This window comes from Kryptolebias marmoratus, linkage group LG6, assembly GCF_001649575.2.
Source record: "Kryptolebias marmoratus isolate JLee-2015 linkage group LG6, ASM164957v2, whole genome shotgun sequence".
NCBI lineage: Eukaryota > Metazoa > Chordata > Actinopteri > Cyprinodontiformes > Rivulidae > Kryptolebias > Kryptolebias marmoratus.
The window spans coordinates 7,843,646-7,858,494 of NC_051435.1; the positions used below are offsets into that span (position 1 = coordinate 7,843,646).

Consider the following 14,849-nt stretch of genomic DNA (forward strand, 5'->3'; position numbering starts at 1 on the left):
CTTGGTTATGACGTTCCATGTATGCTTTCCCTGCCAGCATCTTGCACCCTGCTGTTATGTGCTGGACTGTCTCAGGGGCCTCCTTGCACAACCTACACCTTGGGTCTTGTCTGGTGTGGTAGATCTGAGCCTCTATTGCTCTGGTGTTTATATATATATATATATATATATATATATATATATATATATATATATATATAACCTTTAAACAGAGGAGGAGGCTTTCTAAAACTTACAATGGAGTATAAAGCCTGATATCCAGTCATTTCCCCTCTAATTCACTCCTTCATGCAGGTGACCAAAGCATCTCTCTAGTAAGCCAGGCTAAGCAGGGCCCTAATGACTCTCCAGTGGGAGGGGAGTGAGATTAGTCAGCATGTAAATTTAGCTGCATAAACATAACAGACCCCACATGAATCCTGGATACTCTGCAGCTTCCCCATTCAGCTTGCAGAGAAGTGATCTACATCAGCATCTTCATGCAACAATAAAAGCAATTAAGTCTTCGGTTTTACTCCCCCAACACTTCACCAAGGGTTGGAAAGGTAAAAGACAAAAAAAATTAGAACCTACACCAAAAACATATAATATTTTTTCACTGTGTGACAATAACTTCAGTGGCAGTAGCAACAATATGACTAGATACTATTAGAATGAAGCAACATTCCCATACAATGCATGTATTATTAAGTAAAAAAAGACTAATAAAGTTAACTGCAACTCAGTAAATTACTGCAACTCAGTAAATTACAAAAATACACGAACAGAATAGATACACTGAAAAGTTTCAAGAGTGGTATATCCAGCACTAACCTTTTCGTAGTATTTAATCTCATAGTCCAGGATGATACCATTGGGTCGTTCTGGTTCCTGCCAGGAAAGGGAGACACTGTTTCGAGATGTCTTCTCCTTTCGGATTACTGTTACTTGAGAGGGAGCTGGGCAGGAGACACAGATCAACAGACAGAGAGTGAAGAAGGAAGAGAGAGACGAAAACTCTGTTAAAATAAGGTTCAGTGGAAGTTCAGTCCCTGGTGTTGAATCTTGGACATTGTTGTCTATAAGGTACCAATTCACCTAATTCAGTTTGCTGCCTGAGGGACTATGTTATAGTCTGTGCACTGAGGATGTTTATTTATCTATTTATTAACCTTTATTTAACCAGGCAAGTCCCATTGAGATCACAGATCTCTCTCCTGCATGTTTTTAGCCTGTGGGAGGAAACCGGAGAACCCGGAGTAAACCCACGCAAACACGAGGAGAACATGTAAACTCCACACAGAAAGAACAGCTTGAACCCAGGACCTTCTTGCTGTGAGGTAACAGTGCTAACCACTAAGCTGTTGTGCTGCCCAATGTGAAGGGAACAAGATAACAGACTGACATTAAACCAACTTCTGGCTTCATTAATAAAAGAACAGAGAAAACACATGCTACACTCATAGAACCTCAGAAAAAATACAGTGTATGCAAGCAATAGTTCTGAAATGCTGGACTTTACCTCACTTAAGTAAATGTCAAGCAATATAATTGTCCATTTACTTTTATAAAATCAATCAGCAATGTAAAATTAGGATTTTAAGATTTTTTTATATCTTGAAAACAAAGTGTGATTGGGTAAAGATATGAAAAATGTAAAAAGGCTACCAATATAAGTGTCTGCAAATAAGATCCTTCTACTTATTTTTTGTTTTGTTTTGTTTTGTTTTGTTTGGGTTTCTGGGCCAATTCATTGCATGAGAAAGAACTTATTGAAAGAAGCAAATTTCAACAGTAGTGCAATGGTTTGTCCTTCAGCAAATATTTCAACTTCTATTTAAACCACATTTTTTGGAAACATGATGTTTTCTGTTTTAAAACCATATGAACTTTTTTCTTTTTTCTTTTTGTCTGCCTTCACTCGCCCATTCTCTTTTGGTTTGGTACTTTCTCTTTTTGCCAGCTTTCTTTGCCAAACCTTCACCCATGCATCGCCTTGCCTCGGGGAGTTCACATGGTCCCAATCTAGTAATTCAGCCCATCTTTCCTTCTATCAAGCCCCGCTCTCCTTCCTCAGTCTGCTCCTCTCCCGCCCCGCTCCCTTTCTCATTTCCCTCTTTTACTGCTCTCTAATTGCCAGGCAGCTCCGGGGCCAGCTCAGCATCTGAGGCATCGACTTTTAATTTTATTAGACCACAGGAAAAAACATGTTTGTCTTTGAAATGTTCAAGCCTCTCTTGATTATGATTATATGGCCACAGAATGCGTCTGAGTGTGCGCACATATACTTGTGTGTATTTCCGCGGGAAGTTATTTTTTCTCCTGTAATGAATCCAGATGGGGAGAATCTGTTTCTATGCCCCCCGTAACTTCTCCTCTACCCCTCCTCTCCCTTTGGCTCTGACAGTGGGGTGAGGCTGTGCTTTTTATTGGCTCTGTGGTTTATGGTGGTAATGATTTACTGAGTCTGGGTCGCTTGGAGGCAGCTTCAAGTTCCTCTCCTCCCTGTTTTCTTCTCCATGTTTCCCCCTCTATCTTTCTCTACAAGTTCATTGCCAAGTACTTAATTTGCTGTCACTCTCTGTTTCTGTCCAAGGCATAACTGTAAAACTGATGCAGCATACCAGCCCTGTAATGTTCTTAAAAACTGGTCCTACATTGATTCACTTGTGATTTGAAAACACAATGTCGCCGTTGGAAAGCATCTTAGAATAACTTACGTTGTTATAAATGGTATTGCTTGGGATTTAGGATGAACCATACAGTGAGTAAAAATTGTTCTCAATTTAGGTTAAAATTAAATAAAATTCCATCTTAAACACATCCTGTTGAAAAGAGATTTTTATTAATCTGACTGGATTGACGAGTTAATGTCAGGTTTGAGTGAGGCTCAGATCAAAGTGATTTGCTGCTGTCTTAAAACAACTTTACATACATATAATTTATAGTTATTTGCAAGTGCAAATAGCAGAACTCCAGTTGTAACACCTTTGGTGCAGCCTCGGGCACATAGCTGTCAATGTATAGGTTTTTAAAATAGAGTTCACATGAGCTGCTAAGCTACTTTATCAGACTAGTTGTTTTAAGGAAGCAGCAATTCACTCTGGTCTTGGCCACACTCAGACTAGCTGTTAGATCATCAATCTGATCATAACAAAACTTTATTTTTTAAAAATGAGGTTGTTCAAGGAGCTATTTACAACAACTTAGGTATATATATCCTGTATATTTAATTTTCTTACAAAACCGACTTGGCGTAAGTCAACTGCAGTTGCATCTCTTCAACTCTGTTTACATATTGAATCATATGTTGTTAGCATAGCAATGACTGCAAGTGGAGGGCAAAGGAGGTGAGTGGAGGAGAACTATTTGACAGCACCTTGACAGCCCAGCCAGGGTGCACTGCTCCTTCCCAGGGAAACACTTAATCCAGCTTTTAACAGCTTTGGCATCTATATATGTGTGTATCTGTATTTGTGAGTGTGTGTGTGTATTTGAGAAAAAGTGCAGACGGGTGGGACTGGGGCACTGACACACCTAATCCTTGTAAACTCTGAGGGCTGATGGAGGGTGTGCAGCTGCAGGCTGAGATATTTGTTCGACAGCAAAGGGACTGTGAGTGTCTGTTGAGAGTGGTGGGTAAAGTGTTAAAGAGTGTGTATGTGTGTTCTGTCATGTACGTTTGTATGTGCTTGCTGATCAGTGATATAAGATCCCTTACTTCTGATTGCTCAAACATTAAGATGCTTTTCAGTATTCTTGGCACACACAGGCCTCTTAGTGTAGATAAGCCTTCTTTAAATCTAATATATATTCAGATTGAAGAGAATCCCCTCGACTAACAACTCAGATTAGAATGCTTGCCAAAAGAAGACTAAAGCGTTGCTAAACTGGCTTATCTTTCTCATTTGGATTGTCTTTTTGATTCTTGTTTTTTAATCTCTTCTGACCTTTATCCTCAGAGCAATAAATCCTTTGTCTTTTTCTGGCCTTAAGTTGAAACGTATGTGCACTCATATGAACCAATACTCACACACACGCAAAATATGTATCACCCTTTCCCAGTTTAAAACTTTAAAGACAGAAATAGAGGCCATGTCTTTCACTTGTCATGTATAATAAAGCCCAGCTGTGACAACACAGAGCAAACAATAGAAGGCATGAATCTATGAGGATCCTTTCACATTGGTACATTTTATAACTGCTGTTGGATGTCAAGTTATAAATTACATATCAAATAAATAAATAAAGTGGATCCAAGAAGTCTTTACCTAATAAAACACAACATGAAACTGCAGAAGATGCTCAGAATTCTGTTTGTTATATGTCTTTGGTTTTTACAGAACAAGTCATTTTAAGTATAATCACAGTAAAACAAATTCTACATTCCCTCTCTGTCTACTTACCTCTTGATTGGACAAATGTGATGGTATCAAACCTCAGTCTTATTTTAATTTATCTGTTTAAATGTCTAAACATTTTAGGACATTTCTCACTTCTGACCACAATACCTAGACTACACCAAAGTTGTCAAACCAAATCCAGTAGTTAGTGAAATCAGCTTAAGTTGTGTAAGTAGTGCAAGCCTTTTTAATGAGTCCTATCAATGAAAAATGGAGAGAGAGTTGCTGCTGTTGATGTTTTTTTTTTTATTATTATTATAAGTGGTAGCTCAGCTAGCAAAGAGGGTTTTTTGTTGTATTCTTGTGAAGTCACCATTGTTTTTTTTCTATTTATTTACTTTTAAATGTCCTCAATGACTATCTTATTATTACAATTAATAAGGAAGCTGCGCTCCTGCGTAGTTGTATTCCATCTTACAACACAAATATAACAATGGTGAATTGGTATCATGAAAACAGCTTTTTTATAAACAGTGCTTGAATTGTATCCTTTGGTACTCAGTATCAGCACTTATAAATGTTTGTCCTTTACATACCTTCACTTTTTATAGTGAACTGCCCTTTCTCATAAACCTGCCGATGCTCAGATTTCAGTTGCACCAACTGTAAACTACAACCAAATCTTACAAACTACATTACCCACAGGTCATCAGTTGAAAACAGAAAGTCACGCCTCTACAGTGCTTCTGGTTGGGTCAAATATAGAAGATCATGTGACTCATGAGGAACAAAGATTGATTTAAAGCTAAGCACAAGGAGCCAATCAAAGGCACAGCTGGGCGAGTGTCGGGAACTTGATCAATCGTACTAAGATCCATAATATATACAGTCTGTTCAGGATCATTACTGTAAGTAAACAGTAAATTTGTTTATATCTGTTGGTAACTGAAGTCTTGGCCAAACAAGCTGTAAATGCTTAACATGAGAGTGGAGCAACTCATCCAGATGCTTAGCCTATCTGCACTGCTCTTGCTTTTATTTGGGAGAAACAATCCCTCTGCTTTCACTGGCAGTGAATTAAACCCCTGTAAATATAACTAAAGCATTCTTTTGAAGCTTTTATGTACCTAATTATTATGGTTTGTGAAGCAAATAATAATACAATGTCTCTTACAATCAGTGATCACAAACATTAGAAAAACTTTCATAAATATGAACTAAAGTTCATCAGATTGGACTTAGGCTGCTTTATTTCACAGCTTTGACTGTCAGTCATGAAGGCTAGGAACAGTAAACTAATTAAGCCATTATTAAATAGCTTGAAATGACACTTTTCAAGCTGAGTTAACCAGTAGTTGTTGGTAAGTCTTTAACTTTAGTAAAAACAAGAAAAAAAAAACATTGTTGCAAGGAAGAGTGCCAGTACATCTCCCCCTCACTTTGAGCACTGTTTATAAACAAAAATAGCAACAAAAAAAAGAGAAAAGGCTTGAAGTGCATTTTTGAATACATTAAGTTTTCATAACATCCATATTCTGACCACTGAGCTAATTCTTTGCCATTTGCCTATCATCACTAAAGTGATGGAGCTGGACCTTTCTGTGTGCCACCTTTTGGGAAAAAAAGCTCACATCTGTTCATTGTGGGAAACAAGAACAACCTTTCAAGTTCTAAATCAAAATTTAAGGCTTGGACGGAAAAGGCCATAAGGAAAAATAGAGAAATTTATAAATACATGGAGAATTACTAGATGTGGTTTGGCTGTAAAAAAGGACAGGTAGAAAGAAAAATGACTTGGTGTTCAGTTAGAGACAAGGAGGAAAACACCAGAGAGAAACTAAAAGACTGAGATGAAAATTGTTGAACTATTGACACCAAATACAAAGGCCAACTGTGTAGGAGAAGAATGATGGGGAGGGGAAAAGGAAATTTAAGTTAATGAACTAGGGCTAGACCTTTGTGAATTCCCTGCTCGAGTCAGGGATTTCTGAGGTTTTGGCACTTTTTACTGCGGTTAGATTTATCTTGCCCTTGTATTTCACAACACTGTTTCAACTCACCTCCTTATTCTTCTAAGAACTAGATGTGAGGAGAGATATTTGTATTAAAGGATTGATGGGAGTTTTAGGAGGCCATCCTCACATTAAACGACTCTGTTAAAAGGAAAAGATATTTCTTTTGCATAGGAGGAGGTCATTGGATCCTGGTCATTAAACAAGAGAATGGTGCACTGGGATCAGCTTGTAAACGTCCAGGGCTGATGGCTGGAGCACATATGTTCAGAACATATAAAACATGGGCTAATATGATGTGATAAGAGACATGGAAATGGAAAAATAGAGTGAGGAGTACATGCATTCAAATGTGTGGGACAGCTGGTATATATATTGTATTTGTACATTTGTCAGATTTTTAAAAATAACATTTTTTAAGTTGATACTTTCTAATCACCTTGTATGTAATACTCCAAAGTTTAGATATAATTTAGGATGGTCAGTGTCACTTAGCCTTACTTATAGGTTTACTTACAAGTTGAACAACTCAATCAGAAGATCCAGCTGATAAATTTAGGGGATAGATAAAAATATTTTATTTACTTTAATAATTGTTTTTTATTGCACTCTCTCAAACTTTATCAAAAGCTTCTTTTGCTTAGAATAGTAATAATAATAAAATATCTGTGTAATGTTACAGATTTTATTTTATTACTGTATATATTTTAAGGTGACATTTTCTAAAATTCCATTGAGTTTTTAGTGGCTTGGTCATTCTGAACTTTCAACAGCTTGATAACATGTAAAGAAGTACTTTGACGTAGTAGTTAACATTTTTGTGTTTATTTAATTATCTAAAGGCATCCCTTGTTTTTTAAACTTCTGTAGTGAGATCTCACCTGCTTGATTGGTGGTAATGGTGACAGCGGCATACTGTCTCATCTTGGGTGCCAGTGAAGAAACTCCGTTCTGTGCTTCGATCTCGAATGTGTAGTTAGTATGGGCCAGTAGGTCGCCCACCGTCACTGTGGTGTTTTGGAGGCCTGTAGATCTTGGCAGAAAGTGAACGTTGCTTCGACAGGGCTCACATTGCTGGGTCCCACTGTTGCTGCCGTTAGCAGCAACACCCCGGCAGCGCTTGCAGACGACATTAAAGGTGATATCCCTGCGTCCTCCGGTGCCCTCTGGCCAGCTCCAATCCAGGATAACTGAGGTCTCATTGATGGAGGAGATCACGTTCCGGGGAGCAGAAGGAGGTCCTGAGAAAAGAAGGAGTTGAGGTGAGGTGGAGGAAGTAATTTGATTTACAGATGGGGAAAGGTTTGGGGAAAAGGACAGAGAAGTGGGGTATCGTTAGAGTAGTAAAACTGTATCAAAAAATTTAGCAAACTGGCATCAGATGGACCTCAGTTTAGGCAGAAAAGAAAATTAAATTAACTTTAGAAATTTAGTCTTTTTTTAATGTTTATTTTACTTTATATATTTTTATTTCACACAGAATGTTGGAGCAAGAAATGTGAAACAGTTGTAATATTTGCTTAAACAAGATTTAAAAAAAAAGAAAAGAAAGAAAGCATAAAGGATTTCCCAGAACCCCAATATATGTTTTGGCATTTTTTTATTCACTTTCCTCCCAGTTATACTGTTTTCCTTATTTAAAACTATATTTGCAGGGTCTTTACTGGTCTTTTTTAAATAAATATTATTTACACAATAAATATTTTGCCACATTTAAAAGACCCTAGGAATTAAGAAAGCTTGATCCTTGTGTTGTGTTGTGCTCATAAAGCAATGAATAAATGTATCTAAGGCAAACAATGAGGTCTTGGATGTGTTACAACAAACAAGTAAATCGAAGATAAATTTCAGCTCAAGAACAACTTCAGAAACAAGTTCTGTAAAATAAAAAGTATTTTTGCCTTAATCTGAGTAAATCTATTCTAACAGTATGTGTTTACTCCCCTCTTTGTCTGTGTGGCAGAGAAGAAAACAGTCATAGCGTTGAAAATGTGAATCAAACTCTAACTGACATAAAAAAGTAAAAATGTCTTATTACAAACAGATTTTTAGATTTTTAGAACAAAACTGTGACAAATGCACTGAAGACGAAGAAAACTGTCAAACTACTCAGCCTTATTCTGAGCAGGCCCAGAAAGAAAAGACATGATAAAAACTTTCTGGCTCGTCTCTGCAGACAGTTTATTTAGTTGGTTTCACAAATGTACTTCTGTCTCATACTGTGGTCAACTCCTGCCTAGGGCATTTTTTTCCTTTTTTGGCATTTTTGATGAATTGTTTAAAGGAAATACAAGCTGGGAAATCTGATACACACATTTTTGTATCTGCAGATCTCACAAATCTAAATCTGCTAATCGTTTTTAAGAATAGAAAGTTATTTAAAAAAACAAAAAGAAACACAAAATATTATAATTATGATTGACAGAAAGAATTACATCTTTAAATGTTGAAAAAAAAAACTGTACTAAATCAAGTCAGCAAGCCTCTAATTCACTTCATCACCTACTTCAATATTAAAATATCATCTAAACACCAAAGGTCAATCACGTGCCTTTTCTCTGGCATTTAAGAGTAGCTTTTTGCCCCGCAGCTTTAGGTTTCGAAGGAAAAAAAAATTACAGTCTGTCTTTGTGTCTCTCAGCAAGGTGTACTGGCTCATGTTATAGCAGTACATATTTGTGCCAATTTGGGGGTGGTGCACGGGTGTGAAGGAATGTGTTGATGCCTTTAAAAGTGATGAAAAAGAATTCCTGTGAGCGAACAAGCTGCTCTGTTAAAACTGCTGATACTAACATCTCTCCCACTGAACACAGAAGTACAGTACACTTGAGTATTTCTCTCTAATTGTTCGCATTCAAAGTTCTAATTTTCTCCCTGCCCTTTGAAATTTTCTCGCCAACATTTCCAAATTTCCTGAGTCAACTTGAATCAGCCCCTATCAGGCTGCTAACAGTAAACTCCCTCTCCTGAGATAATCACGATCATTATCTCCTAACAACTCATCTATTCATTTTCATCGCTCGTGTTGCTCCAACTGTCCCAGCGAGGTGAAATTTGCGTAGTTGACAAGATGGTGTTGAGATAATCACAACAGGGACCTTGCGTGACTGTCTTTCTAATTAGGATTCTGTCTATGGCTGTAGGCCGTGATTTATATTTTCTACTGTTCTCCACGCAGCCCGGTTTGTAACGGATGTATACATAATCTACCATCAGGGAATGAAGTGATTTATAGTTTTAAAGTGAAAGCACTTTGGTATGCTTGCAAGAGACACCTGCATCTGCAATCCATTTGCATTAAATTGAGGAAGTGAGCACTACAAAAGCAGTGAAAGTACTGGTAAAAGATTTCGGGCTATGCATGAATTGTTTGATTTTTAAATGATTGAGGAATTCTAAAATGTATTGTTCTCTCATTTATTTTTTATATTAAACTAATGAGTGAACTATCCCTAAACTTTGCTTACAAGGAACTTAAGCTTTACTCAATATCACTGTTTGTATTAAAACCAAGAAAACAAATTGGTATTTCTAAATACAGCAGTCTTTTCAAAAAAATCAACTCATGAAACTTACTCTGAAAAGCATCTAAATACACTAAAACTTCCAGAAAGTTGTTTTAGAATTTATATCATATCAAAACCCCAGAACATTTAGATATCACACAAAGTCATATCTATGAAAAGATTTTAAACACAAACACTTACGAGTACAAGCCATAGAGGCTGGGTCCCCCTCAGCTCGAAAGTAGTTTTTCTCACAGCCACAGTGGAGTGACCCTTCGTGGTGGGAAAAACTATGAGGCGGACACTTTGAACACTCCATGTTGCCGAGGGAAGATTTGTAGAAGCCTGCCCTGCACGCTGAAGACAAAAGAACACAGACAGATACGTGAGCATCATGCTGAACCAGCACATCGACAGCTATATAATAGCTGGATTCTTCTTCAGGGCAACTACAACAATAGCAAGTGAGAAATGAAAGATGGAGAGCGGTTAATGCAGTAACTCTGTCACACATACACAAACAGAGTGTGGGAAAAACACTGAATGTACAGTAAAACTGCAGGTAATATAACAGGGATCCACTGAATGCTTGTTCAACAATATTTTTTTCTGAAACATCTTTGTCTCGGTTTCCTTCTATCTTGAGCTCTCAGAAGGCACAACATGAATAATGCAAATTGTCCCCTCAGATAAAAGGGACGTTCTCTTTAAATATCTGTGGTATTAAATCTGCACTCAGCAGCTCTTTTGCCTCCTCTTCAATACAAATATGTTGCAATATGTGCAAGTAGGGTGACACTTCACCATGTATATTGCATTTGTTATATGTGTGACTGTAGCAGAGAACATCAAGGCTAGGAGATATGTAGGGGGAAAATAACTCAATGTTTCCTTTGTTCAAACCTTTCATTGCCCATTTTGTTTCACTTTGCCTTATCAAGGCTTCTTTCTTCTTCTTTACTAAAGCGTAAAATCCTTGTCTGTTTTTTTTTTACCCAATGTTGGAATCAAATTGTTCTAAGCCTACTAAAACCTTCTGCCTATTGTGTTTATTAAGAAATAAAAGTGAAGTAAAGTCTATCTACTTTAATGCCTATGTATATGACAGGGGTTATTTGTCTTAAAATGGTTGTGTTAAACAAAAAATAAGTTTAACAACTGCTAGTTTTTAAAGGTGTCACCACAAACTTTAGCTCATAATAAACTGTTCTTAAACACATTTGATGATTGTGACAAGTTACTAATCAGTAAAACTGAACCACATGTTGACTAAGATGCAGACAACAATGGCAGATCTTTATGAAATGCAAATACACATGTCACACCAATATGACATTGTTGCGCACAGACAAAGAGGCATGCTTTCTTTCTCTCTTTAATACACACACGTGTGCGTGATTAAAGAAATGGCTAACAGCAACAGCAGCAAGCCAGCAGAATGTGTAAGCTCAGCAGAACAGGCCTGACAGATCCCAGTGGCAGACAGCAGACTTCTGCAAAAGCCAACACTGCTGATATTACTGCCATATCTATCACTGACACTGCTACACCAAGGTCCCTATGCTGCACTAAATACTCAACAACATGTATGTGTGCGTGACCGTGTGAGTATGGCCATGCTCCACTGTGTGAGAGTAATAGAATTTGGAGTGAGTTTAAATAGCTCAGTGTGATTCTACTGATGGAATGGCAACCACAGCACTTGCTGACACACAAAGCAGACCACCCTGATAGGAGGAGGCAACGGGAAATTAGACCTGACAGCCAGCACCCCTGGCCAATCAGGTAACCCAATCAGCAAGATGGTTTCTGCATTATAACTGTAATGCACAGGAAAATGAAAGAAATCACAGACCAAAATAAAATGGATAAATGTCATGCAATTGACAGGAATCGCTTTGACGAAACATGTTCCGCCCTAGCATTTCACCCCTGAACAACTCAAATAGAAAAAAAAAGGCTTTAGCGGTATTCATAGCTGCTGAAGTTTACCTTGATCTTTTTTAGTTCAGTTTCAGAGTTTAAATTATGATTACAAGGATCATGAACCAATCAAATCTACACTTACATTTTAATTACATGGAGAAAGTTGTTTATTTTTTAAATTCATTTTCATATGGGGTAGATTTTTCTTTTCTTTCTCAAATCATTCCTTTTTTATCATCCTAATACCTCTTGAGTTTTTGTTTAGTGAGCATTTTCTAAAATTTATTTTTGTGCTGGTTGTGATTTTTTGGGTTCATTTTGTAATTTGTAACTGAGCAAAAAAATCTGAATAGTTTCTGGTCTGTAGTTTCTTTGTATTTCTTGCAGTTGACAATTACTTCTCTAGATTAGTCTCTCAGCCATTTGTGTTTTTTCTGTCCTTCAATCACACCTGCTTTGCATCTGATAAGCAGCCCAGCTGTTTTCTCTTAGACTATGTGCACACTGTAGGTCTTAATTCTCAATTCAGATTTTTTTGCTCAGATCTGATTATTTTGTGTGGTTGCTCACAATATAATTTAAATGTCATCAAACCCCGGTGTGAACAGTCTACAGGCCTGAAGCAACCCACATGTGCAGAAGAAAACGAGACTCTGTTTACAGAAATAAAAATGGATGCTACGCATGTCAGCTTGTGTTTTCTATAGTTGTGTAATCAGATCCAGCAAAATTATTATATGCCGTTCTTGTTTTGTTCAGTGATGCATTTGATCTTGCCACTTCTCACCTGCTCTAGCACAAAATTGAACTTCTGGAAAGGGAGCAAAGTACTAAAAGTAGAAAAAAAACTATTGAAAAAAACCCTAACATGTCAGATTCACACCCACTTTACACCCTGGCTGGTCTTTTTTCTTGTATTTATTTTTAAATATAGCATTTACTACTCATTCTAAGGTTTCTTTATTCACTGGTGCTTGAATAATGTTTCTGACTTGTTGGTTGCTCTAATATAAGTGCCTCCTAAATGACTAAGTTTGAATATAGATAATAAAAGCACAACCTCAGATAGTGTCTAACAAACATTTTGCTGTAAAACAAATGATCAAGCCTTTATTTATTGTTCATCTAAATTGTTACCTGAGAATGAATTGATATGTTGTAATTTTATGACCACAATCCTATGTAGTGTATTATAACTGACAGAAAGGGATCACATAGTTGTGTTACTTTCATGTGTGTCTGCCAGACTAAAGAGCAGCTCTGACAGGGACTGATGGTAAAATCAGATTTTGTTTGTAGGAGGTTGTCTCCTCATCTTGAAGAGAACCAAAATGCATTAAAGCAACATCACTGCGTGCAGGGACCTGAGTGGAGAGCATAATAACTTTTGCAGAAGCATGCATGTCTGCTCCTCCTCTGTGTCAGAGTATGTTTGATTAATTAAAAGATGTAAGAGTATGTACTGTTTTACTCGTTCTTAGACATCAGTGGATTTGCAAAGTCATACTGTGGGGATTTGGCTTTCTTAAGAGTAAAAATGCAAGTTATACACGATTTACAGTTAAAGTGGACTTAGATTAATGTTTGGGTCATACATAAAAATATATTACTGCTTTGACAAAAAGGGAAAAAAGAGAAAGAGAAAGGAGAAAGGAGAATGGTGTTCTGCATGGAGAATCCTTGATCAATTTTTAGTAATAGCACAGTTAGTTGGAACCACATAGTTGTTCCTGCAACTAGACTGTTTTACACACACATAAACACACACACACACACAGAACCTGCTACTGTAGCCCGAGTTATTACAAATACTCACACATGGAGCTGTAACAGTGTCTTACCACTGTCTAAGTAATGACACATGTAACCTAATAACTTCACTCAATTGACACACAAACACACATATGCACACATGTAAAGCTGCAGCAGTCACATGATATGGTGGCTGTAATTTAACTGGGGTCTCAATTTGCTCAATCAATAGTCTAGGTCACAGGACACCCTCATCTATAATTAAGATGGCTGCTGGATGCTTTTGTGGTTGCATGATGTCTTGCTTAGGTAAATACTGTATTGACCTAATCCAAAGCAAAGATATATATATTTATTTTGTTCTCTCCAGAATCTGCCTTAGTTGGTATAACTTCGAAACATTAGTAATTGTTCAGTACCAATATCTTCTTGTTTTGTTAGACACTTGCCATGAAAGACACTTAAAATACTTTCAGGATTCAGTGTTCTTACCACAGTGACTACTTCTCAAAGATAATGTTTCCAAATTATTTTAAAATAATTGTTTATTAATTTTTTTTTTATTGTGTAGATGTTATAGACACACAAAAATAAATTCTGATTTATCTATTACAGAATTATGATCTCATTAGAAAACTTTTTTTTTTTTTTTCCCACTGTAATAGTGTGCAGTATTTGACACAACTTGATTAATCAGCATATTGCGTCTCACATGGCTCCTGTCCAGCTGAACCTTGATCCCTCTCATTACATGTAAAGTGAGTAATGGCACAATGAAAAAGTACCTCTGTCCCTGACCCTCATAATTATATCTGCTTGAGCCAAAACTTCAGTCTTGGTTCTGATCGTCTTCACACACGGAGGTTCAGTCTCACTGAATACTGAGCCAAACCAAAAAGGCAACCCCAACAACGTATTTCCTGTTTCCATACCGCCCCGGCCTCTTTTCTCTTTCAATTTGACAAGATTGCATAGACTTTTTACTCCTTTTCTCCACCTCTTCCACACCTCCCCCATATCCTGCCTTCCTCTTCCACCTCCTTTCTGCGGGTTTTCCTTCCCTTTATGCTGCTCCATCCGTATTTCCTTAATTGGGATAGCTCTCTTTGAAATGGAAAACTCATTTACTTTGACAGCTCCGGCTGGCAGTCTTATCCGGAGCCAGTTGTAATGTTTCTGGAAACATGGCAACAGTAAACATCATGCCCCCTGCCTTGAAATCTCCGCTGGGGCCAACAAAAACAAGTTACAGAAGTCTGAAAAAGTTCAAAGTCTTCCATGAAACCATAGCGAGTTTTGATGAGATTTTTCTCCTTCTTATTATTTAATAT

At 37.2% G+C, this 14,849-nt stretch overlaps 1 protein-coding gene across 6 annotated transcripts in view; it reads right to left on the reverse strand.

Annotated features, from left to right (window-relative positions):
* Window positions 1–14,849, reverse strand: part of epha3 (eph receptor A3) — a 90,626-nt gene that overhangs the window by 28,716 nt on the left and 47,061 nt on the right. For all 6 annotated transcript variants that reach the window (XM_017423855.3, XM_017423860.3, XM_017423859.3 and 3 more), the window contains 3 exons: window positions 10,042–10,197; window positions 7,216–7,575; window positions 814–938 (listed from right to left, as the gene is read on the reverse strand). In XM_017423855.3, coding sequence (XP_017279344.1) covers window positions 814–938; window positions 7,216–7,575; window positions 10,042–10,197 — 641 coding nt within the window. The remainder of the gene's footprint in view (window positions 1–813; window positions 939–7,215; window positions 7,576–10,041; window positions 10,198–14,849) is intronic.